The 22,998-nt window shown below is 39.7% G+C and overlaps 2 protein-coding genes across 3 annotated transcripts; both read left to right on the forward strand.

The window, feature by feature from the left end:
* Window positions 1–8,111: 8,111 nt before the first annotated feature.
* Window positions 8,112–12,733, forward strand: LOC103704567 (guanylate kinase 1-like). Of its 2 annotated transcripts, XM_008787919.5 has the most exons (11): window positions 8,112–8,416; window positions 9,091–9,128; window positions 9,298–9,408; window positions 9,516–9,592; window positions 9,678–9,807; window positions 10,981–11,343; window positions 11,456–11,577; window positions 11,689–11,824; window positions 12,050–12,095; window positions 12,198–12,303; window positions 12,379–12,733. In XM_008787919.5, exons 2-11 carry the CDS (start codon window positions 9,126–9,128, stop codon window positions 12,467–12,469), a joined length of 1,185 nt encoding a protein of 394 aa, XP_008786141.4. In that variant the 5' UTR covers window positions 8,112–8,416; window positions 9,091–9,125; the 3' UTR covers window positions 12,470–12,733. The 2 variants fall into 2 exon arrangements, with proteins under 2 accessions (XP_008786141.4, XP_088560025.2); XM_088703899.2 differs by lacking the exon at window positions 9,298–9,408.
* Window positions 12,734–15,640: 2,907 nt separating this feature from the next.
* On the forward strand, window positions 15,641–22,764 carry LOC103704565 (sulfite reductase [ferredoxin], chloroplastic-like). Its single transcript, XM_008787917.5, has 8 exons — window positions 15,641–16,127; window positions 18,581–19,360; window positions 19,457–19,753; window positions 20,215–20,412; window positions 20,748–20,882; window positions 20,992–21,108; window positions 21,454–21,612; window positions 22,345–22,764. The coding sequence occupies exons 1-8, from the start codon at window positions 15,954–15,956 to the stop codon at window positions 22,396–22,398; spliced, it is 1,914 nt and encodes a 637-aa protein (XP_008786139.4). The 5' UTR covers window positions 15,641–15,953; the 3' UTR covers window positions 22,399–22,764.
* Window positions 22,765–22,998: the final 234 nt, after the last annotated feature.

Here is a 22,998-nt window from a genome sequence, read left to right on the forward strand (position 1 = left end):
GCATGAGCTCGGCAACCTTCTATTCTCAACCTTCTGAGCTTGGCCTTCTGTGCTCGGCCTTCTGAGCTCGGCAGCCTGCATGAGCTCGGCAGGCTGCATGAGCTCGGCCTTGCTGTTGGATTTGGGAGCTTTAATTGTATTTGTGGGGTGGTCCATTTTTCCCCCAACACTACCCTCCGACTTCCGAGTTCGAGCTGCTTTTTGACTTGGACGAAGGAAGTAGTCCAGTCGTCGATCATCCTGTAATATAGCCAAATATATATGGAGATGTGCATGCCGAGTAGGGTGTACTTCTCATGCAGTTGGAGTTAAGTGCTTCAGGTCGACTCAGCAGTCTTCTTTGGCTTGTGGTCGACTCAGCAGGGTGCCCCCACTCAGATCGGGGCGTGTTGTCGTAGGAGGCGTCGAATGGCGTTGAAGGGCGTCGAACGGCGTTGACATGGCATCGAACGGCGTTGACATGGCATCGAATGTCGTCGAGTGGCGTCGAGTGTCGTCGAGTGGCGTCGAGTGTTGTCGAATGGCGTCGAGTATGGTCGAATGGCGTCGAGTGGCGTCGAATATCGTCGAGTGGCGTCGAATGGCGTCGAATGTCGTCGAAGGGCGTCGAATGTCGTCAAATTAGCATTCCGAGCTTAGTCGGGGCATCATTGGAGACACATACAGGAGACGGACTTCGTCCGTTGGCGATCGTGCGCCCTTATTCGGAGCGGGGCGACGTTGGAGATAGAGATACCCATAGGTCGTTTTTTGGATTCTCCGACCTGAAAATAGATAAAATATTGAAATTATTTGAAGCCAAAGTGGCGTCCTGTATCTTTTGGAGATATTTTGATGGCTTCCGAACTTCGAAGTCCCTCAGGACTTGGCTTAGCACCAGCTTTCTTTGGCTCGATTTTCTGTGGGAGGTGTTCTGCGTTCGGGCTTCTGAGCTCGGCAGCCTTCTGAGCTCGGCCTTCTGTGCTCGGCAGCCTTCTGTGCTCGGTGGCCTTCTGTGCTCGGCAGCCTTCTGAACTCGGCCTTCTGAGCTCAGCATTCTGAGCTCAGCTCGGCCTGCATGAGCTCGATCGCCTTTTGAGCTCGGCCTTCTGGACCATGAGAGGATTTAACTTCATAGTACTTTCTTGGAGTGGAATCTCCTGTGAATCTAGGCAGAGGGGCGCTCATCCTTTGGAAGGCATACAAAATAAGGCATCAGCCGAGCTTTCATTATGTACTAAAATCCTTTTTAAAACCTTGCAATGATGAAGGAAATAGCTATAGTGACGTCATAAAGAGGGCTCAACACTCTTTTGGTCTTCATCGGAAAAGGAGATGACTTTCGTAGTGCACGGATGCTTTGAGGAAGCTCCTTCTTCCGAGCTCGATGCTTAAGGCGCCTCTACTCGCCCGCCCTCTGATGAAATTATTAATGCTCGCGAGAGGTCGGTTGTCGTTCCGCTCCTCACGCGGCACTGCGTTTTGTTCCTCGGGCTCTCTCCTGTAGGCATGATCACGGACAAAACAACTCAACCGACCTCGGCGGACAAGTGCCTCGATCTCATCACGGAGCTCGTAGCAATCCTTCGTATCGCTATCTCGGTGGAAGCGACAGTACTTTTTCGAGTGCTTCGCGACTCTGTCGGTCGCATTCTTAATGGAGGTCGGAGGTAGCCCTGACCCTCAATCTCCATGAGGATCTCTGCTCAGGTGGATGTGAGGGGAGTGTATGTCTGAAATTTTTGGAGGGGAGACCTCGAGTGAGCTAGACTCTTTGGCCAAGGAGGCTCTTTCTCATGCCAGGGGGATCTGCTGCTTGGTTGGGAGCACTCCTCGTGGCGCGTCTTCTGAATCTTGGCAGGTTGTTTGGTTGCCTCTCACCGAGAGGCCATGGCTTCCTCAGCCTTGGCGTACTTGCGAACTCGGGCCAATATTTCAACAAAATCGGCGGGGAAGCTCTTCTCGATGGAGAAGAGAAATTTGTAGGACCGAGCTCCAGTCTTCAATGCCGATATGGCGATTGACTGGTCGAGATCACGAACCTCCCATGTGGCCGAGGTAAAGCGACTGATGTAGTCTTTTAAGGATTCTCCCTCCTTCTGCTTGATGGCAAAGAGGGAGTCTGAGGTCCGGCGTTGACGCCGGCTAGCGGCAAAATGGGTGGCGAACTGACTGCCCAGCTGTTCAAAGGAGAGAATCGAGCTGGGCTTTAGTCCGGAGAACCAAAGACGGGCTGCCTTGCGGAGAATCACTGGAAAGGCTTTGCAGAGTAGAGCGTCTGTGGCTCCTTGGAGTGTCATAAGGGCCTTGTAGCTCTCCAAATAATCCAGAGGATCGGATGAGCCATCATATGGCTCAATCTGTGGCATCTTGAACCTCTAGGGGATTGATTCATCCATGATCCATTGAGGAAATGGAGACTCTGTTGTAAAGTCAAGGTCGGCGTCTCGCTTTGGGCCTCAATCTTGAAGCATCTGTATCTGCCGCTCCAAGTCCTCGACTTTTCTGCCGAGCTCAGGTGGGGCTCCTGTTGCAGCTTGGCATGGGGCAGACCCCGCCTCAGATGGTGCTCTCGTACTCGAGGCGTCAGGCTTCGGCACGAGCTTTCAGGATAATGAGTGCGTGACAAGCCCTCCCAGCTTGGGGGTCGAGCTCGGTGGGAGCTTCGGTGGTGGCGGCGCTCTACAGAGAAATGACGTCGCGAGCGGCGTCCTGAGGACTCATGCTCGTGAGGAGAGAGTAGAGGTTGGTCTTCTACTTGTTGTAGGCCTTGAACGGCCGCAGTGCTTGGACTTGTCGAACAAGCAGGTTGAACTGCTCTGGTTGGACTTGGGGGACTGGATCCGCCAGAGTCCTCGGTGGTGAGTTCTGGACTGAGTGTCCAGGACTTGGCGCGAGACGCCGGGAGGCATTGGAGGCTCCTTTGCTTCTCAACTTCATGGCCACAACTCGGGCCCTTCCTCTTGCGCCAACTGTTGCTGAAAATTGGACCCGGGGGCGGCCGTCGGCTGAGAAAGACGAGCTACGATGCTGGAATGGCGGGTGGCGGTCCGTCGGCGGGCGGCATCCTCCTGGGGACCTGCAAGAAGCCGGTGGCCGGGGTTTCCGGCGTCGGCCCTTCGATGCATAAGTCAGAGGAGGGCTTAATTTTGGAGAAGGAGATGGACTGTATGTAGAAGTCCCCCTTAGGAGGAAGAAGTTTCCCTTTTTATAGGGGGAGTGGCAGGGTTACTGTGATGTGACTGGGCGAATTAATAGGTTACCGTCATGATTGGACGTGGGCGTGTGAAGTAATGAGTTGCCGTGGATGGCCCGTTCCCATCATGGGAGGAGATGGCGCGCAGTGCAGTCCATTCTTGGGAATGGTGAGTCATTGACAATCGTAGCAGGGTATGGTCCCTGGTTGATATGTCGTGGCGTGGCTAGCAAGTAAAGCATGGTGCGGTGAGGCTGCTGCAGGGCATGGCCGCAGTATGTGACCTTCTGAGGTCAGCTCGGCCTTCTGTGCTCGGCCTTCTGGTCTCGGCCTTCTGTGCTTGGCCTTCTGAGCTCGACAGCCTTCTGTGCTCGACCTTCTGAGCTCGGCCTTCTGTGCTCGGCCTTCTGGTCTCGACCTTCGGAGCTCGGCCTAGATGAGCTCGGCAGCCTTCTGAGCTCGGCCTTCTGGGCTCGACAGCCTTCTGTGCTCGGCCTTCTGAGCTCGGCAGCCTTCTGTGCTCGACCTTCTGAGCTCGGCCTGGATGAGCTCGGCAGCCTTCTGAGCTCGGCAGCCTTTTGAGCTTGGCCTTCTGGGCTCGACAGCCTTCTGAGCTCGGCAGCCTTCTGTGCTCGGCCTTCTGGTCTCGGCCTGGATGAGCTCGGCAACTTTCTGAGCTCGGTAGCCTTTTGAGCTCGGCCTGCTGAGCTCGGCAGCCTTCTAAGCTCGGCCTTCTGAGCTCGGCAGCCTGCATGAGCTCGGCAGCCTTCTGTGCTCGACCTTCTGAGCTTGGCCTTCTTTACTCGGCTTTCTGAGCTCGGCAGCCTGATGAGCTCGGCCTTGCTGTCGGATTTGGGTGCTTTAATTGTATTTGTGGGGTGGTCCATTTTTCCCCCAACAAGTTTTATTTCTAATCTCAAGATCTATTTGAATAATGCAGCAGGGATTGGATGAAATTTTCTACTGACTTTAGGGATGGGGAAATCCATTTGGACATAGACCATATCAACTCAACCCCTCCTCCCCTATCTAAATCCTGTGGGAAGAAGAAAAAAAAGAAAAGAAAGACCTCTATAGTTTTTTTTTTGTTTGCTTTTTAAAATGGTGCTCCCAAACAGTAGAGAAAGCCAGGATTTTTTTACGTCCCAACGGACCCACTGATAAGGATTTAGGATATGCCTTCACCTGGCTCTTAGAAGATGTGAGTCGGGCAAGTCAACAGGTCTAATTCTTGCAGGATATTCCTCATGAATATCCAAACAGACCATTAGGTGTTTTATTAGGATTTTTTTATAGTGAGTTTTGTATTTAGAGTATCGCCTTGGTAGATAGACTCATCGAAAGGATCTATCTATGCATTCAAACCTAGTTTATAGATTACTAAACTCTAAATCAGCTAAATCTATAACTTTCGAAAGAAAACTTTAGATATATGAGGTAGAACCAACTAAATTTGATAATTAAAACATCGATTAAAGTCTGGCCTCTATGGCTCTATCTAACCCAGCTCTCCAAACTACAAGTTCTCCTCCCAACTCCTTTTATAAATGTGAATTAATCATGTAGAGACTGATCAAAGGGATAAATCTGCACATTGAAATCTTGTTTTTAAAAAAAAACCTAGAAGCAACTCTCTTGTCTAGTGACGAAGAACACATTTAGGATTTGCAATTTTAGACATAAGTTTGTAGCTTATATTAGATTTTCTACGTGAGTTGGAAATAATAGGTTCCACAGACCTTTACAAAATTTGATCTAGAAACTACATGATCCTTTTATTTTTTTTCTTTTCTTTTTTTTTTTTCTTCCTAAGCATGGCTTACCAAATATATGCGACATACTCTTTTGAATGAATCAAACTAGAAAAGAAAAGTAGAAAACCCTTTCATTTGGACCGGCTGGGGTCTGACCTGGGCGGCGCCTCGTTTTCTTCAGGCCCGGGCCCAAAATAAAATTATTTCTGGTTTCGGGCTGAGTCTAGGCCCAAAATGCTTTTAAGCCTGGACCAATATCCAGTTGGCTCCCACCCGACGTAGCCCGACTGTGCTGAAAGTTTGGGCCAAATTGATACACGGACTGCTCAGGCTTTTCGGCCTACTCCAGTCCTCATCTCTGAATAGAGCCACCACTCCGCAGGGTTTGTTTGGGCAGGTCACACTCAACCATTGTATGCCCTTTTATTTTCTAATTTTATTGATCATATTTAATAATTTGATATAGATACTAAATTTGAATATGACAATCAAATTTCAAATTTTTTTGGAGATTGTTGCATTCAATATAGAGCAGTTCTGATATTCAAGATTGTACATATTATAATAAGCGAGGTTGTGTATAATTCTATCAAGTGCATCAATCATATAGGATTTTTTCTGCTGAAAGTTTGGAAAAATTTTTTTGGAAGTTATCTAATCAATCCTACTTAAAAAAAAAAAAAACCGGAAAGAAAGTACGGAATTCATTGGTTAGCATGAAAACAATGGCATTAGAAATCTGCAAGAGGGATATGAAGATATTATTTAATGCCATCCCCATGCGTTGAGTCCAATTTGTGGGTCAAACTAGCATTTTTCCATGAAAAGACCTTCCGTGAAGAAGTATAATGCTGTTCACCATGGTTTTCTAGAACGTAGTCCGGCATCCACTAAAATTCTTAAAAAAGTCATGGGTCATTCGGAACTTTCCTTTTGGTTTTCATTCCCCTCTCCGGGTTTGAAAGTTCTCATGCTGCTAAATTTGAATAAGCACATTATTTTAAAAGACAAATTCGGAGTTTACAGAGTTGCCCCATAAGAATTTTGCCCCGATCCAAAGATTCTTCATGTACTTTTCGATCAAGAATTGATGAGCATCTAGATGCGTTTCTTTTGAATGTCTTCGAGTAGAACTTGTTTGAATTTCTTTTATAAAAATAAATTTCCCAATAGTATGATTTATTTAAATAAATAGATGATAAAGTCTAGAGAAAGAATTCAAACTTCTGGTCTCTTTAATTAGCCATACTCTCTGACCAAAATGTGGAAGCATGTAAGATAGAGGGTTGAAAACATCCATAGCATGCAGATGGAAAAACGTGAGCAGGAAATTTCGGGCGGTCAAATATGGTTTCTGCATGGGTTCGTTAATGGTATTGACTTATATAGTAGAATATGATTTTGCCCCTTCCTACTATTTTTTTTTTTCTCGCGTCTCCAAACTCCAAAGTATCTGGGGGCCATCTGGAGAAGCTTTTGGAGGGACAAAATGCATTTTTTAGCCCATCAAAAGCACTTTTAGATGAAATAGGAATATTTGATAAAAAATTTTGAGAAGCTATTTTAGCTTTCTCACAAAGCTAAAAACAGCTTTTTTGGAAGAAGTTTTATTTTAGAGCTTTCCGAAAAAACATTTTTAGGCCCGATAGAAAAGCTGTTTTTTTTATACCAAAATATCCGTGATAAAATATAACAATTATACAAAATGTCTCTTTAATAATTGTTTAACCAACTTTATCACGGGAGAATGAAGCCTTTAGAACCTTCTAAATTGAACAAATCATGAAAGAAAAAAAGGTCTGACTTTTGTAAAAGTTGATTTTTCACATTTTCTCTTTTTTGGGATCATTGGGTCTAATAAATCTCTAATTGGAAGAATTTCTATCTTTTAGTACCATCAACTATATAAAGAGTACCCAACAAATAGATCATATGGGCATCCAAATGAGCTCTTACAGAATATCTTTCAAATACAAGAAACAACCATCCTATATTCTCCACTAGTCACCCCAACATAGATGAATTCAATTCCATTTTAGCGTCAACAGTAGGCTCTGAATGTGACGAATGTGAATCTCTACATATCTTTAGACATTACCTAAAATAATTGTTCTAGACTTTATCACTTGCTACTAAACTTAGCTAGGCACATAATCTTTAAGACAACTAAAATTACAAAATGATATCGAGAAACTTGGAAAGAATGATTTGATCTTCTCTATATATATCCCATAATCTCTAAACTAAAATTACAAATTTCATAGGAACAGCTACAGTGTATGGACAAATATAGAAGTCAATATAAGGGATCTCATGATTATAAACAGAATATTCGTGATCGCGGAGTGCACAAATATAGGAATGGTTTCTAATGATTAGAAAAAGATGGGAATATACGTGATTGACTAGGTTGCTTGATAAAAAATATAGATAAAAAATTTTATAAGTATAAAAAATTGCATATGTTTGATCTGGTTGCCTAATAGATACAGTCACAAGGACAAACCCAATCCTAAATTGGTTCCACCTATTATGGCCCACTCACAGTAAGAGACATCACAGTGGTATTTTTTTGTTGTATCACACGTAGCAGATATAAAATACACCTAAAAAAATTAAAGAATAACAAGTCTCGAAATGCATCGGATAGTCCCCTCTCTTCTAGCCATAGGATATTTTCAGAATGGTTAGCCATATAGGTTGCTACTTAATCTGCTGTCTCGTTGGCCTCGCGATACACATACTTAACCTGCAAGGCCATCGAATCTCTCACCATCGTCCGAATATTTCTGGTCGTAATCACCCACCTTTTTCATACTCTGCTAGATCCAGCGAATGACAGTAGCTAAGTCGCCCTCGAGCACTAAGGTGTTGGCTTGCAACACACGCGGTTGCTCATTCCGCCTAACCAGTTCGGTGGGCTTGCAATCCACCGGACTCAGACTTCATCAGGGACCGCCCATCATTAACACTGGGCCATCAAAATTGGACGAAAGGTGGAGAAAAAGATGGCCTCCAACGGTCACGATCGAATCAGAAGATTCGGATGATTGCGCCAGTTGGATGGCCGTTCGGCACACGGAAACCGGTTAGATGAACGCGGTTCACTAAAAGCCAAAGTCCAAAGGGAAACGAGAAACGCGATTCGGAGGCATAAGCCGGGCCGAGTCCTTGAGGAGAGCAGGTGAAGCTTCCTGTGTCCTCTTTTTTTTTGAACTCCAAGCCACGAGAAATCCTCCTCCTCAGGACTTTTTTTTTTTTCCTTCTCATATTCTGGGTTTTTTTTTATCGTAAAAGAGGGGCAATCCGAAGAGGTTTAGGAAATTAGCGGAAGAAATAGAGGAGCAATGCTATTATTAGCCGAATTCCTAAAGACAAGGCCCCTGGCCCTGATTCCGAAGGGACTCTTTTTCTATCTTTCTGGGTTTTTTGGGGGCGTTGTTCTTTGATTATAGCTTGAAGATATATAACAATCTCAAGATCTAAGGTCAGTTTTTCTTTTCTTTCTCTTTTTTTTGGGTGAGTTTTGTGTTTTGTTGTTATGTTCCTTCGTCCTTTTTTCATGGTCATGGTTCTTTCTTCTTCTTTTCTGGGTTTCTTTTTTCGTAGATGGGCTTTGGTTGTTCCCTAGGGTTATGTTGGTCGACAGCATGAGTTTTAGTTAAAGTTTCGATACTTTTTTTATTGTTTTGTTTCAAATCTACGGTGTTTTCGTGAGGAAAGCTTCGAGATTGATTTGCGTTCTTATTTTGGTTATCATGCGGCTGTATGTGTTGGGCCTGCTGGCATGAAGTTTTATATTCATTCTAATTTAATGGTTTTCATTAGATATGGTATTTATTATATGGTATCGTATATAGAATTCTAGCAACGAGTTTCGTTTTCGTGTTTGTAGCAAAAAAAAAAGAGTTTCATGAGTGGGATGTGAAAAATATTTTTTCCTGATATGTTAGATTTTAAATGGTATGAGATTTCTCCTCCTTGGATACCGTAATTTTTCCCTTATTTTTTTTGGGGAAAAATAAGGTTTTATTTCAAGAATTCTAATATGTTTTCTCTCATCAATATATAAATTCTCTAAACATGAAACCTTTGCTGAAATTTAAGTGTGTATTTGATGGGTATTGTCTCTTGATGGGAATCTTTTCTCTTGTTTTCCAGTTTAGAAGGCTGAATCGGAGACAAGGAAACTCTTCATGGTAAGATGATTCTTTTGGAATAGCAGCATCATTGTTAAGAAAGCAAAGTAATTCTAAATTCTAAGTTAACAGCGTTCTTGGTAAACTAGGTGTCAAGTTTTCTGGTTAGTCGGTTTCAAGGGTAGGAAATGTGGGCCTGAGAGTCTTGATCTATTTGAATTTTGATCAGGGACAGGAGGCGCCAGGTAATCTTTTAGATATTCCAGATGGACTTTTGTCTGTTGGCTATGATTCAGAATCCAAAGGCCATCAGACAGCTACTCTTGTCAACGACAAGATAGTAAGTGGCCACAGTAGCTCAACGTTGTTTTGTTTTTTCGCTGATTTTATATTCAAATAACAGTATAGTTATGTGAGATCTTAACAGTTGTTCATGTATATGTTCAGTATGTGGTTGAAGGATCAAGGGATGCAGCGAAATTGTGGATTGATGTCAAAATTTTTGACAAGTCAACAGGAAAATGGTAACTCTGTGGTCCATGCCCATTTTTTTGCTGCTCTAATTCTGAGGCTACAGTTGAAATACCCAGTTTTTGGTTGAACTGGCAGGTTAATTCCTACTGTATTGGGTACAAAACCGAGGCCATCAAATGGCCACTCAGCTGTTCCTGTAAACGATGATCGGATTTTAATTCTTAAGGCGGATTGTTCTGCAGATGACTGTTTCTGGTTTCTTGAGGTTTGACTACTGCAAACTGCTTTATAATACATGCAATACAAGCTTCTTTGAATAATGATTTTAGAAGTAAATATTAAAGTGTCTTTATTCAACTTGTTATGCTCATGAATCATGTCACAACCATGGTTTTAAGAAGCTGAACTTGAAGCTTAAAAAGCTTACACCTTGAGGCGAGACTGTCAAAGAAAAAAAAGCCTCAAGGTTTCCACCTTGTGATCATTGACTAAGGCTTCCGCTTACAAATTAAAACATACCCCTTGTGAGGATTTTTAAGGCAACAAAGAGGTCTATAACTCTTAATATCCTAGCACAATATCTCTTTAAGATAAAAAAAATGAAATTTAACATGTTTGACTAATGGCCAATGATGATTATGCCCTCAAGGAAGATATAAACTTGTTTCCTTATCTCTGTCGACACCTTAAGCTCCTGGATCTTTAATGCAGGGCAATAAATGGTTGGAAGCGTCACATAAATGATATGCTTATTGTTTTTTAAGGCTTATAATTGTGGCTTATGCTTTAAAACACCTTGAGGCTTACACCTTGCATTTTCAGGCTGAAGCGCCTTGCCTATGCTTTTAACTTTTTAAAGCACTTATCATGGCAATGATTAATACACAGATTTTCTATAGGTGCCAGATATTTTAGTTAGTTTTGTACTGGTTCAGATATTACCTGACAAATTTGAATTGTGGCTGCCAATCACTTCACTAAGTGTTGTAATATTAAACACTATATGGTCTGGTATTTCCAAATATTTGTTCCAAAACTACTTTGTCGGTAGCCTGAGAGCAGCTGATGAGCATAACGAATAGAGGGTGTAGAAGGGATTGATATCCATAGTTACCAATTTCATAGCAGAAATTGCATGCAGTATTATCTTGACTGAAGAGTGTTTGCGAGACCAGTCTTTTTAGATGCAACTTGGTGGCACACAGCAATGCCACTAGCTAATGACCATACTAACTATTGCTGAGTTCATTGAGTTCAAAATGTGAAAAAAAAGAATACCTGCATAGTTTACTTGCAGAGGAGACTTGTGGCAGATGCTTGTTGATAAGCTACCACTCCAACAATTAGAATATATTGATGATCATGGGAAATGTTTTTAATTCTTTTTTGGGTGTTACTTTCCTTTTTATTAAGAACCTCTATATGGATTATATGCTAGGTGGGCAGCCCATATGTAAAAGAACAAAGTAAGTTACTTGGTGCCGAGGTGGTTGCTTGGAGCAAGGGGGTTGTAGGTGAAGGCCCCAAGCCTGTAGTCGTTAGTGGTCCCTCAGGAGTAGGTAAAGGCACACTAATTTCGAAGCTAATGAAAGAATTCCCAACAACCTTTGGATTTTCTGTGAGTCACACAACCCGAGCTCCCAGAGAAAAGGAGATTGATGGAGTTCACTACCACTTCACTGAACGAAGCACCATGGAGAAAGAGATAAGAGACGGGAAATTCCTTGAATCAGCATTAGTTCATGGAAATCTTTATGGAACAAGTATTGAAGCAGTTGAAGCAGTTGCAGAAGCTGGAAAGGTAAATTTAAATGCTCTGCTTCTTCTATTGGTGACAAACATGAAGATGAGTGCCAGTTTAGTATCTCCTCGAACTTGATAGCTTATATATATAATTCCCCTCTCAATTGTAGAGATGCATCCTCGATATTGATGTTCAAGGTGCTAGATCTGTGAGGTCTAGTTCCCTTGAAGCATTATTTATCTTTATCCGCCCACCTTCATTTGAGGAACTTGAGAAGCGCCTTCGTTCAAGGTATTTAAATTCTCAAATTCTTTATGGATTATTTGCTTCCACTGTTTTCACATTGCTCTTTACTTTGAGCTTAGTGTGTATGTCTTAATGCACTGATTTTCTTGTACATAGGCGAACCGAGACCGAGGAACAGGTCCAAAAGAGACTTAGAAATGCACGAGCAGAACTTGAGGAAGGAAAATCTCTGGGTCTATTTGATCATATCTTGGTGAATGATGACCTGGAAACATGTTATGAGAATCTTAAGGTTTTATATTCTTTTAACATGAACTATAATGCATGCTTTCCAGATTTTTTTTTGCTGATAAAAGTTAGCCAAGTTTCATGGTTTTTCCTTTTCCTCACAGAATTTTTTGCTGTGAGGAAAAGGTTTTTCAGATATAATGCATGCTTTCCAGATTTTTTTTTGCTGATAAAAGTTAGCCAAGTTTCATGGTTTTTCCTTTTCCTCACAGAATTTTTATTCTTGCAGAAATTACTCATGTTAGATGATGGCACTAATGCTAATTATCAGCCGAGTAAGTATAGTTCTTGATTTGGCTGTTGTTTACTGTATTTGATCTTTTGAAGTTTGCTATATTTGAAGTCATGGCAGCTGGAATAAACTCGTAATGTTTCAGCTGTGAGAAGTTTCGAAATTCCCGTGAGTCACTCGGTGTCCATCAAAGACCAAAAAATTCTGATGCGCTGTGGAACTTCTGAACTAGGAAAAGCAATCACTAGCTTGTAAGAATCAATTTGACTTGTTTTGGATTCTATCATATGTTCCTCATGGTCTAATTCCCTGTCTTTCTTGAGTAGATTTTTGCTTGATGTATCCTCACTTAAAGGAGGCTCTCCTGGCCAGACGAGAGGACTCGGTGTATATGCCATCAGCTCATATGCAGAATGATGAGATGAGATCAAGCTACCTCGAAGTCTTTTGCATTGAGCCCCTCACTGAAACTGAGTTTTGGATTGACTTGTAGGTCGCGTATAGTGGTTTTGAAATCAATTGGCTGTCTAGTTCAAACTTAATGCATAAATGGGCACCTGGTTACTACTGTAGTAGTGTCACGACAATGAAAATTTTTGAGAGCTTAGTGATAGATGTTTCTTTGGACATTCTTTATTCTGTTGCTGAGAACCAAATAAATCTTGTCTTATTATTTAGATATTCTCCTGAGCAATTTCTAGTGAACTTCTGTAATTGTCATGCCGATGATAGAATGATGTCTAGTTAGCTCAACTTAATGCATCATTGCGCACCTGTCTGACCAACTATTTCACAGAACTTCTAGCAATATGTTTTTCTAAGTAGATGCTCTAATCTTATTATTCAAATATGCTCCTTTGGAATTTTCAATGAATTTTGTTAATTCTTGTGCTGATAGTGTGCTTTTATTTGCCAAGTACATGGCGAATCTAAACTATTTTTTTGTACTGATATAACCCTTGTTAGCAAAACCACGTCCGGCATTTTAGGTTGTTTTTGTATCATGGTACCAACCATGTTACAACAAGGACAAGCATAGGATTTTCTTTGTTATTTGTGTCGTTTGTTATGCAGTGCTTATCAAGTCCGCTAGTCATCTACATTATTCTCTTCTTTTTTGTTCTCATAAAGTTTAATTGATAAATTATTGCTTAATCTTATTTGCCGGAAGATATTTATGACCATCAAATCAATTGGACTATTCTTCTCGAGGTTTGATATCGAACTATTTATCTGGATGCTAAAGCAAAAACATAGCAAATGAAAGATGCGCACACTTAGAGATGTTTTTTTTTTCATCTTTATTTCTTTCTCACATGGAGTCTAATGTTGAGGGAAAGTAGGCCTAAATTGTATCCCTTTTCATGTTAAGCCCCACTTGATAGAGCGCAAATCTTGATTTTAGGTTAACATTACATGCAGGTGATTTTCATTTATATGATTTTCTGCATCTAAAATCTCAAATCTAAATATGGGGTTTAGGGTTAGATTGTTGTATCTTTATTGGCATAAATTCTGAACTTCATGTTGGTGGATTTCCTTGCATTCGGCAAAATTGGTTGCTTTTCTCCATCCCCATTCGAGCTTCCTGCTGTTAGTGATTTGACAGCTATCTTGGAGTTTATGGCTGCCATTGTTTTGCAAGTTTCTCTGTTGCATTGATATCCAATACAGTAGAAGTACATGCACCCACAAAATGTATTATTTACAGAAGATTCAGAATGGTGGCATGTCCTAATTCATGCTTGTGTCGTTTATAACAAGACCTTTTGTTTAAAATCTGTACATGTTTGATGTTCCACAACTCTTGCTGAATTCTGAGCTTAAGGAGTATATGGTCCAGGCATGAATGAAGGCGATGGTGCTATTTCTTTCTAAAATCTTTTCAGTGTAGGAATGAACTCTTGGTGAATTCTGAGCGTAAGGAGTATGTTCTAGGCATTAATGAAGGCGATGGTGCTATATTGTTAAGTTTGTTCGATATTGTTTGTATAGATTTGGACTTCGCAGATGTTAAGTAACATCCACACTAATTAAGAAAGCGAAACATCAAATATAAAAGAATACTCAAGGGTGCCATGTTGCTTGGAAACTTGCTAAGGGTTGGATACCAGTTATTTGGATTCAAGTCTCCTCTTTTTTTAGATTTCAATCAATAATTCTTACCTATCTTCAATAAAAAATACAAAATACGTTAGATGATTTGGTTCATAATCCACTAAAGTTAGACCATGAGTTATAGGTCATATTTAAAGCTATCCATGGGCCGACTTTTGAAATTTTAAATAAGACAAATCCGAAGACTGACTGATAATAAATATAGGTTTAAGCCCAAGTCGCGGTCCATAATCAACTCTAGTCATATTAGATTTTATATCTCTACAATCAAAGTATAAATATATGTACCAAAAAAAATATAAATATAATAATTTTTTATTTATCCATCACACAAAAATTCCGTCACCCAATTCACTTTCTATATATTCGATTTTCAAATAAAGCATAATAAACAGTAAAAATTTTATTTAAAACAACATACAAAAAAACCAGCTAAAAATTGAAATTTATTTATCAGATCAAAGTCATTGATCCCTCCTTCCATTTGATAATTTATCCCCAATTCCAATTAGATGCCTCAAGTGGGACCTATTCTACACTTAGGGCCTATTTGGTTGGGGGTAATCTAGCATAGCAAAATAAATCCGGCATTGAATGATAAAAAAAGTAAAACAAATACCATTAAAGAGGATTATATTTATTTTTCCATGCTGGACTATCAAGTAGAGATATATTAAGATTATCATTTGTTGACAGCAATGTCCTTACTTATATTATATTAATATATTATCTAATAAATATTAATTACACTAATATATTATATTAATATTGCATTAATACATAATAAATGGATTAATATATCAAAAATAATTTTTATTTAATATATTAATATATTTATTATAACTTTTAATTATTAATAAATAATTAGTAAATATTTATTGATTATCAATAAATCTAATATGGGATTTATCAATAATTAATATATTTATTTATATATCAAAATGTACTAAAATTTCTTTATAATAAAAAGATATTTTCTAATATATGTATAATTAATTTAAAAGTATTTATTAACTTGTGTAAATATATTTCGGCATTCGAAATAGCTAATATCGACAGCATTTATGTAAGTAGAGCATAAATGACCAATAAATGAACTGAAAAAAAAATATTACTTGAATTATTTATTCAAAAGTATTGCTTAAAATTTAGCAATATTTATGTATATGATTATCTCCAATTAAATATGGTAATATTTTTTCGATATTATTTTTAAAAATAATTTTTTTACTAACTAAGTATGATAAAATTTGTTTTTTTATATTTTTTAGATAAATAATTTTTAGAAATCGATTATCTTATAATTTGATGTATCCCAGCCTATGGAAAATAAAGGAAATCGTGTGACGCCGCCGAAGATTGAGACGTCCAGGTTCGATGAACCCACATACAAATAAAAAATTTCCACTGAAAACAGTCTATCAAGCGCCATTAGATATGATAGCAACACTCCTCTTTTAAGTCACCTTGGGACCCAGAAGTGAGAGGACTGAGGAGACCGCGCCAAAGGCCAACTCGGAGTGACAATATCAGGTTTTGGGAGGTTTGTCTTCGAGGAACCCTCGTTCGAGGTTCGACCAGCTCCCGCGTGGCCGCCACTCGCCGCCTCCTCCATCAGCGCCGTCGTGGCAGCGGAGGAGAAATCCAACACTTCTTCCCCTTCCCTTTAAATCCGTCGATCTCTCCTGCTCGCTATTTCTCGTTGTTCTTCAACTGGTCTCAAAGCCCTCGCTTTTTCGCGGCTCTTCTTATTGCTTTCTTTCTTGGTTGTGGAGTTCTTGGCATGGCAGCGTCGGCGGCGACGGGGATGGCCGGTTCCGTGAAGGATCCGGTGGTCCTGAGGCATGGATTTCATGGTCTGAGGCGTTCCGGATCGATTTCCCTTGGTAGATCACTGCGGGCACAACCGTTGACGCCTTCTTCGAGCTCTCCGGGCGTTATAAGGGCCGTGTCTTCGGTGAGTGCTGCATTCTGGCGAAATTTGCTTGGGTTTTATGTCCTTGTAGGTTTAGGGCATGTTTGGTTGGGGGGAGTTGGGCTCGGGAATGAGAATGAGCGACTCCCATTCCCCCCGTTTGGTTTCGGGGGGGTCCCATTCTCATTCCGATTCCGGAGCGGAATGGAAATGTCCCAATCCCCCGGTATCCAATCCTGACACTCCCTAGTATTCAAATCCCATTTCGATTTCATTTCCGATGCCAGTCAAGAACCAAATGTATCGGGGATTATGGCCATTCGATTCCCATTCAATTCATTTCGATTCTGATTCCGATTCCAGTCGCGAACCAAACGTACCCTTATTGTGCTGGAAGTTTTCATTTTGGGTCGATTCATGTGGTTTATTCCCGGTATAGACTCTTGTCTCAAGATATAATTCGATGAGTGATTGAAGATTTTCTTTAGGGAATTAGTGTAATTCATGAAAAATTGAAGATTGGTTGGCTTTTGATATCAGAGTGGTGTTAGATTAGCCATATCGGAATCCAGTCCGAATGTTGTTCTCCAATCGCGAGCCAAGTTGCTTTTTTTCCCCACCGTATGCTAAGCTTTTGTTTGTGGAGCACTTGCCCTTTTAGCTAGTCGACCCCCACCTCCTTTTTTCACTTGCATGTTCAAACTAGCATTGATATGATTTCATACTACTGAGCCTGTATATTCATCATCACTTATCGTTTTATTGCATGACCATGATCTTTGTATTGAATCAGTTCTATTTTTATTTTTTTTCATTTAAATGCATGACCATGGATTTCTTATTCCTGACTTGATATTAAAGATATTGAGTTAGCTAGTATAAGTTCTCATGCTCTTTAAAGTAGTTATTACTTGAGCTAGTGTGTCCTGAAGGAAACAGATCTTGATGAGGAAATGAGATCAGAACAGATAAATGGTAGGATTTGCACCTTCTTGGCATCAGTCATTAAAGTAATTCCAGCTTATGTACCTGTTTCTAAGGAAGTTCAAATCCACATCCATGAGAATAAGCCCAACTTTTTTTGACTGTAATCTGCTGCATGATCTGCTTTAATAGACCAATGCTAGGCCCCAACCACAGGAAGGTAATTTTAGCCTTCCAATCAGCTCCATCCTGTTCCTCTCTTCTGTGTAACTTGGAGATATTTTCCATGGCTGAATGCTGAGTTTAGTTTTTCATAAACTTGCAGCATGTAAACACTTGCCCATGGTCTTCCTCTCTTGCTTTTTTAAAATTATATGCCTCCAGATTATGGTGGATTACTTGTTACGTATATCTGCTGTCTTTAATGGTGTCATACAGATGGTTAAATTATCAATACTTGTGAGATGCCAATTTTGTAAGGAATATTACAACCTAGAAAAATCTCGTTCTGGGGAAGGAGCATGCGCCTGATGGAACCTACCCATCAGAGCATGATGTTTCTTTCTGAAAGAGTACATTCTCGAGGGTTTTCCCCCCAAAAATTGTTACCATAGCATTGCTCTTTTGTGTAATTTTTCTTTTCACTTACAATTATAATTATGAGTTCTGAGGCTTATTAATATAATATAACAGGTTATGTATAAAGCTTGTTGAAATTTATTGTAGTGTGCTAGAATTTAGGTCCATACTTCAAGTTGGCTGAAATATGCGCAATTTTGAGATCAAGCATTCAAACCGAGCTTACTCATCAATCAAAATAGTATAGCATAAGGAATCATTGTTGATTGAGATGCTTTTTAATATAAATTATTGCCTATACTTCAAAGCACATAATTTGTGATAAAGTAACCCCTTTTAGCGGTATTAGATATTGTTAATGGGGAAATAAGTTGTATCATTTACAAGTGTTAAAGAAATTCATATAGTCAGTGTTTGTTAGCATCTGCAAAGAATCTTATTTTTCCCTGTTTATTCTTTGTTGTTGTTATGGCATCATATTATTATTTGAAAGCATGTAAAGGATATTGTGAGAACGTCTTTGTCTTTGTATTAAGCCAATTGCCCTGTTTTGGATTCTTTCAGCAGCTTTACTGTTTATGGAAATTGCATTGATTTTTTTAGCTGCACGTGTTCAATGATGACATATATATAAATTGACAAAACTGTATCAACAAAGCTCAGTTGTAGTTGTTTATTGAAGCTTTTGTTTTTTATATCTAAAAGTACAAACTGAAAAGATGATATCATTATCTGTCCATTCTTTTGCTTCTACACTGTTATTCTATGTTAAATCGAGTTGCTAAACTTGAGATTCCTTAGTAATAAATTCTCTTAGCATTTCTGATATACATATTTAGTTTTTATTTCCATTCCCACTAGACTAGACACATCTATAGTCAATTACTGGGAACAGGTTATCTAGATTTTTGTTAGTATTTGTTAGATTGTAGCTCTAATATAGTGAGATGTGATCATATATTTGTGGGTACTTAACTTACATCTGTATACAGCCTGTAAAGACAGATGCTTCTGAAGTTAAACGGAGCAAGGTTGAAGTATTCAAGGAGCAAAGTAACTTTCTTAGATATCCTTTGAACGAGGAGCTGCGAACAGAGGCTCCAAATATAAATGAGGCTGCCACACAACTGATTAAGTTTCACGGAAGCTATCAACAGACTAATCGAGATGAACGTGGTCAAAGATCTTACCAATTTATGCTTCGAACTAAGAACCCTTGTGGCAAAGTATCAAACAGGCTTTATTTGGCTATGGACAAACTTGCAGATGAGTTTGGCATTGGCACTCTGCGTCTGACCACCCGACAAACATTCCAGCTGCATGGCATCCTTAAGAAGAACCTCAAAACTGTAATAAGTACCGTCATCAGAAATATGGGCTCAACTCTTGGTGCTTGTGGTGATCTGAACAGAAATGTGCTTGCACCTGCAGCACCGTATGCCACAAAAGAATATGTTTTTGCTCAGGAGACTGCAGAGAACATTGCTTCACTTCTGACACCCCAGTCTGGTGCTTATTATGATTTATGGGTAGATGGAGAGAAAATCATGTCAGCTGAACCTCCTGAAGTAGTTAAAGCCCGTAATGATAATTCTCATGGAACCAACTTTCCTGATTCTCCAGAGCCTATATATGGCACTCAGTTCTTGCCACGAAAGTTCAAGATTGCTGTCACTGTGCCTAGAGATAACTCAGTTGATATTCTAACCAATGACATTGGTGTGGTAGTAGTTTCTGACAGTGATGGAGAACCTCAAGGATTCAATATATATGTAAGTTACAATATTAAGAGCAATGATCCTTTCTTTAGCTTTCTAGCACTTCTACTTGAGTTCTTATTGCTGATTGATAAATCTTTATTTTTGTAGGTAGGAGGTGGCATGGGAAGAACACTCAGGGTGGAGACCACCTTCCCTTGTCTGGGTCAACCACTGGGTTATGTCCCAAAGGAAGATATATTATATGCTGTAAAAGCAATTGTTGTTACACAGAGAGAAAATGGAAGGAGAGATGATCGCAAGTATAGTAGAATGAAATACTTGGTTAATGAATGGGGAATTGAAAAGTTCCGGAGTGTTGTTGAGCAGTATTATGGGAAGAAGTTTGAGACCTTCCGAGAGCTACCAGAGTGGGAGTTCAAAAGCTATGTTGGGTGGCACGAACAGGTTTGTTTTTATATATATCAAGTATATCCAATTACTATGTTGACCTAAAGTCCATTACAAAATAGTATGTCCCTAAATTTCACAGGTCAGCATATCAGATATCCGACATTCCAGTTTGCTGAAGCTAGAAAAGAAATTTTGAAAATGTTAAGCTATTAAAAATGTCAAGTATAACAACATAGCTGTAATACACACTAAAACCCAGAAATAGTAACTACTGAGTATAAAATAATGGGCCATGCTCTATTAATGGTCTACTTCTAAATGGATAGTTCATTAAGTTTTTGTTCACATATGTGAATTTTCACCTTTTCCAATTATATTATGCAGTGTTGTTCAATGATAGTCTATTAGTCATAGTTTACTCAATATCATATCATTAAGTATTTAGACATATGGAGTGCATTATGTTCCTAGTTGTCTTTTTCACTATTATTGTGTTTTTACACATTTACTTGCAGGGTGATGGTGCCATGTTTTGTGGACTGCATGTTGATAACGGTCGTATTGGAGGCATCGTGAAGAAAACTTTAAGAGAGATAATTGAGAACTATAACTTGAATGTGCGCCTTACTCCAAATCAGAATATAATCTTGTGTGACATTGACCACTCGTGGAAGGAGGCCATCACAATGGCTCTCACCCAAGCTGGTCTGCTGGTAAAACTTTTTCCCCTTTGCACTTTTTGGATACCAAAATATTCCGTTTTATGTCACTATTATATAATGTTTCATAAAACTAGCCAACTTGAGGCTTGGAGGAAATTAGCTGCTTTGGAAGTCTTGTAGATTTTTTGAAATATTGACATTGCATCACAATTTATTGAACTATCATTATAGTACACAGAAGGTTCAAACATATCAGATGAAACTAAAATCATGTTATGAAGTAGGCAGTTATATTGAAATACAAAGAGGCTAATAACAAGGATTTCTGGATTAAATTTCTGTGACCTGAAAAAACTTGTTCTGGTTCTGCCTTGCCATATTTACAGGATCCTATGTATGTTGATCCTCTCAATATAACTGCAATGGCATGTCCTGCTCTACCACTCTGTCCGCTAGCAATAACAGAAGCCGAAAGAGGAATCCCCAGCATCCTCAAACGGGTTAGAGCTGTCTTTGATAAGGTATATCTTTAGTCAGTCTTTCTCTGTACCATGTTACAGTACATTGCAGATATAGTGTTAGATGCAGATTTTTTTGGTTCTGATTTCTGAAGATTAAAATCTTTCTTAGGTGGGTATTAAGCACGATGAGTCAGTGGTGATAAGAGTAACTGGATGTCCTAATGGGTGCGCCAGACCTTACATGGCTGAGCTGGGATTTGTTGGTGATGGCCCCAACAGTTACCAGGTATTTAAAATGCCTACTTTGTTAACAGTATATTTTGGAGGATTAGTTTTCTTTTTTCTTTTTTTTTTGCTTTTTCAATACAGTTTAAAATGTTATTTTGGTTATGACCTCAACGCTGACAGTTGTTGAGGGATCAAACTGTGTTGGACATGGGTGGAACCTTCCATATCCTGCATCAAAATTGAGAAAATCACTCCTTAGCAGATGTTTTTGCTGTACTTGACAGGCATGAAAACACACTGGATATCACAATGAGTTAATGTGAAGCTTGAAGCTGTAACTTTCAATTGACGGTTGAAACATTAAATGAATAATAAGCTCTGGTTTACTGCTTGTGACAAACAGATTTGGCTTGGGGGGACGCCTAACCAGACTACTCTAGCAAAGTGCTTTATGAATAAAGTGAAGATCCAAGATCTAGAGAAGGTTTTGGAGCCGCTGTTCTACAATTGGAAAGTAAAACGCCTGGAAAGTGAACCATTTGGCGTATTCACAGGCAGAACAGTGAGTATCATATCTATATCTTATCTACTAAAATCTTTAATTCTTACCAGCTACTTGTTGAATCTGCTGCTTGAGATGCGGTATTCTGATTGATAATGTTATTTTTAGTAGAAGAAACAAATAAATTATAGGTCTAAAGATACAAATTGCACGTGATTGGTTCTTGAACTAGACAGACAATATCATGCTTCTTGGCCATCTCTGGTCAGGCTTATTATCCAAAGATGCCATTACCTATGTTGCAGCTACAAGCATATTTAGGTTATCCTTGCTTCTTGTACAGACTCATATACGAACCCTATTGTTTATCTCTAATCATGAATTTATTAGTGAACATAATGGTTTATGCATTCTTAAATAGATTAGTATTAGTATAATCATTTTAGACAGAATAATACCCTTTTAATGCAAGGCATATAGCATGGGAGAACAGAAGCAGTTGGTATTCTTGCACTGCTTTGAACTTTGCAATCTAGTTCTTCAATTTTCAAACTGTTGAAGTGGAGGTGCCAGCTCATCCCGCTGGATGAGTCTCTTGGTGGTTGTACCGGAAACCTGGGTTCAAATCCCACCTTCGTGAAGGCCAGGATGTTCACAAATATTGGGGAACAGCCACCCCTCACCAAAGCATGCACGGGCATCCACACACAAAAGATATATAGGAAAAAAAAAAGAGAGAGAGTAAATCACTGTTGCGGCATATGTGATTCTTCTTTCTTCGCTACTTCGCAGGGCTTTGAAAAATTGCAGGAAATGGTAGATAAATGGGAAGGTATTAGGGAGTGACCATCAGGGTTCAATCTCAAAAGTTTTGCAGACAGACATGAAGCAATGGATGAGATTGGTCATCTGCAGAACAAGACTCCTCACCAGTTGGCCTTGGAAGTTATTCGTAACAATGTTGCTGCTGAGAAAAATGACAAAGCTGAATAAATTCTGTGAACTCTTTTTGATAGTTAAAAATGACAGATTGTGCCCATGTCTGCATCCTTTTTGACAGTCACAGAAACGAGTTTTGGATCTTGTTTACTTCATATAATACTGTGAACGTGGTTTTGTTCCGGCAAGAAAATAACCTTGAGGTTGCCAATTATGTAAACAATGAAGTTCTATGTTATAGGGTGAAATGGGTCATGCAGTGTGTTCTTACCAGTGAAAGATTCTTTGAGTCTGTTCTTATGTCATAAAACTTCTATTCTTAAGTTGAATGGGTTGTGCTTAGCTTTTTTTTTTTTTTTTTGGTAAAAACGGCTACTCATATCGTGAGTACAGCCCTCCAAATCACGGGAGAGTAAAAATTGTGCTTAGCTTTGCTAGTGACTGCCATGTACAGCTAGATTGAGTGGATTCTCTACCCTAATGAGTAAATCATGATGCAGATGTTAT

The sequence above is a fragment of the Phoenix dactylifera genome, chromosome 9 (assembly GCF_051530095.1).
Source record: "Phoenix dactylifera cultivar Ajwa chromosome 9, Ajwa_hap1_PhDact_Kaust_v1.1, whole genome shotgun sequence".
Classification (NCBI taxonomy): Eukaryota; Viridiplantae; Streptophyta; class Magnoliopsida; order Arecales; family Arecaceae; genus Phoenix; species Phoenix dactylifera.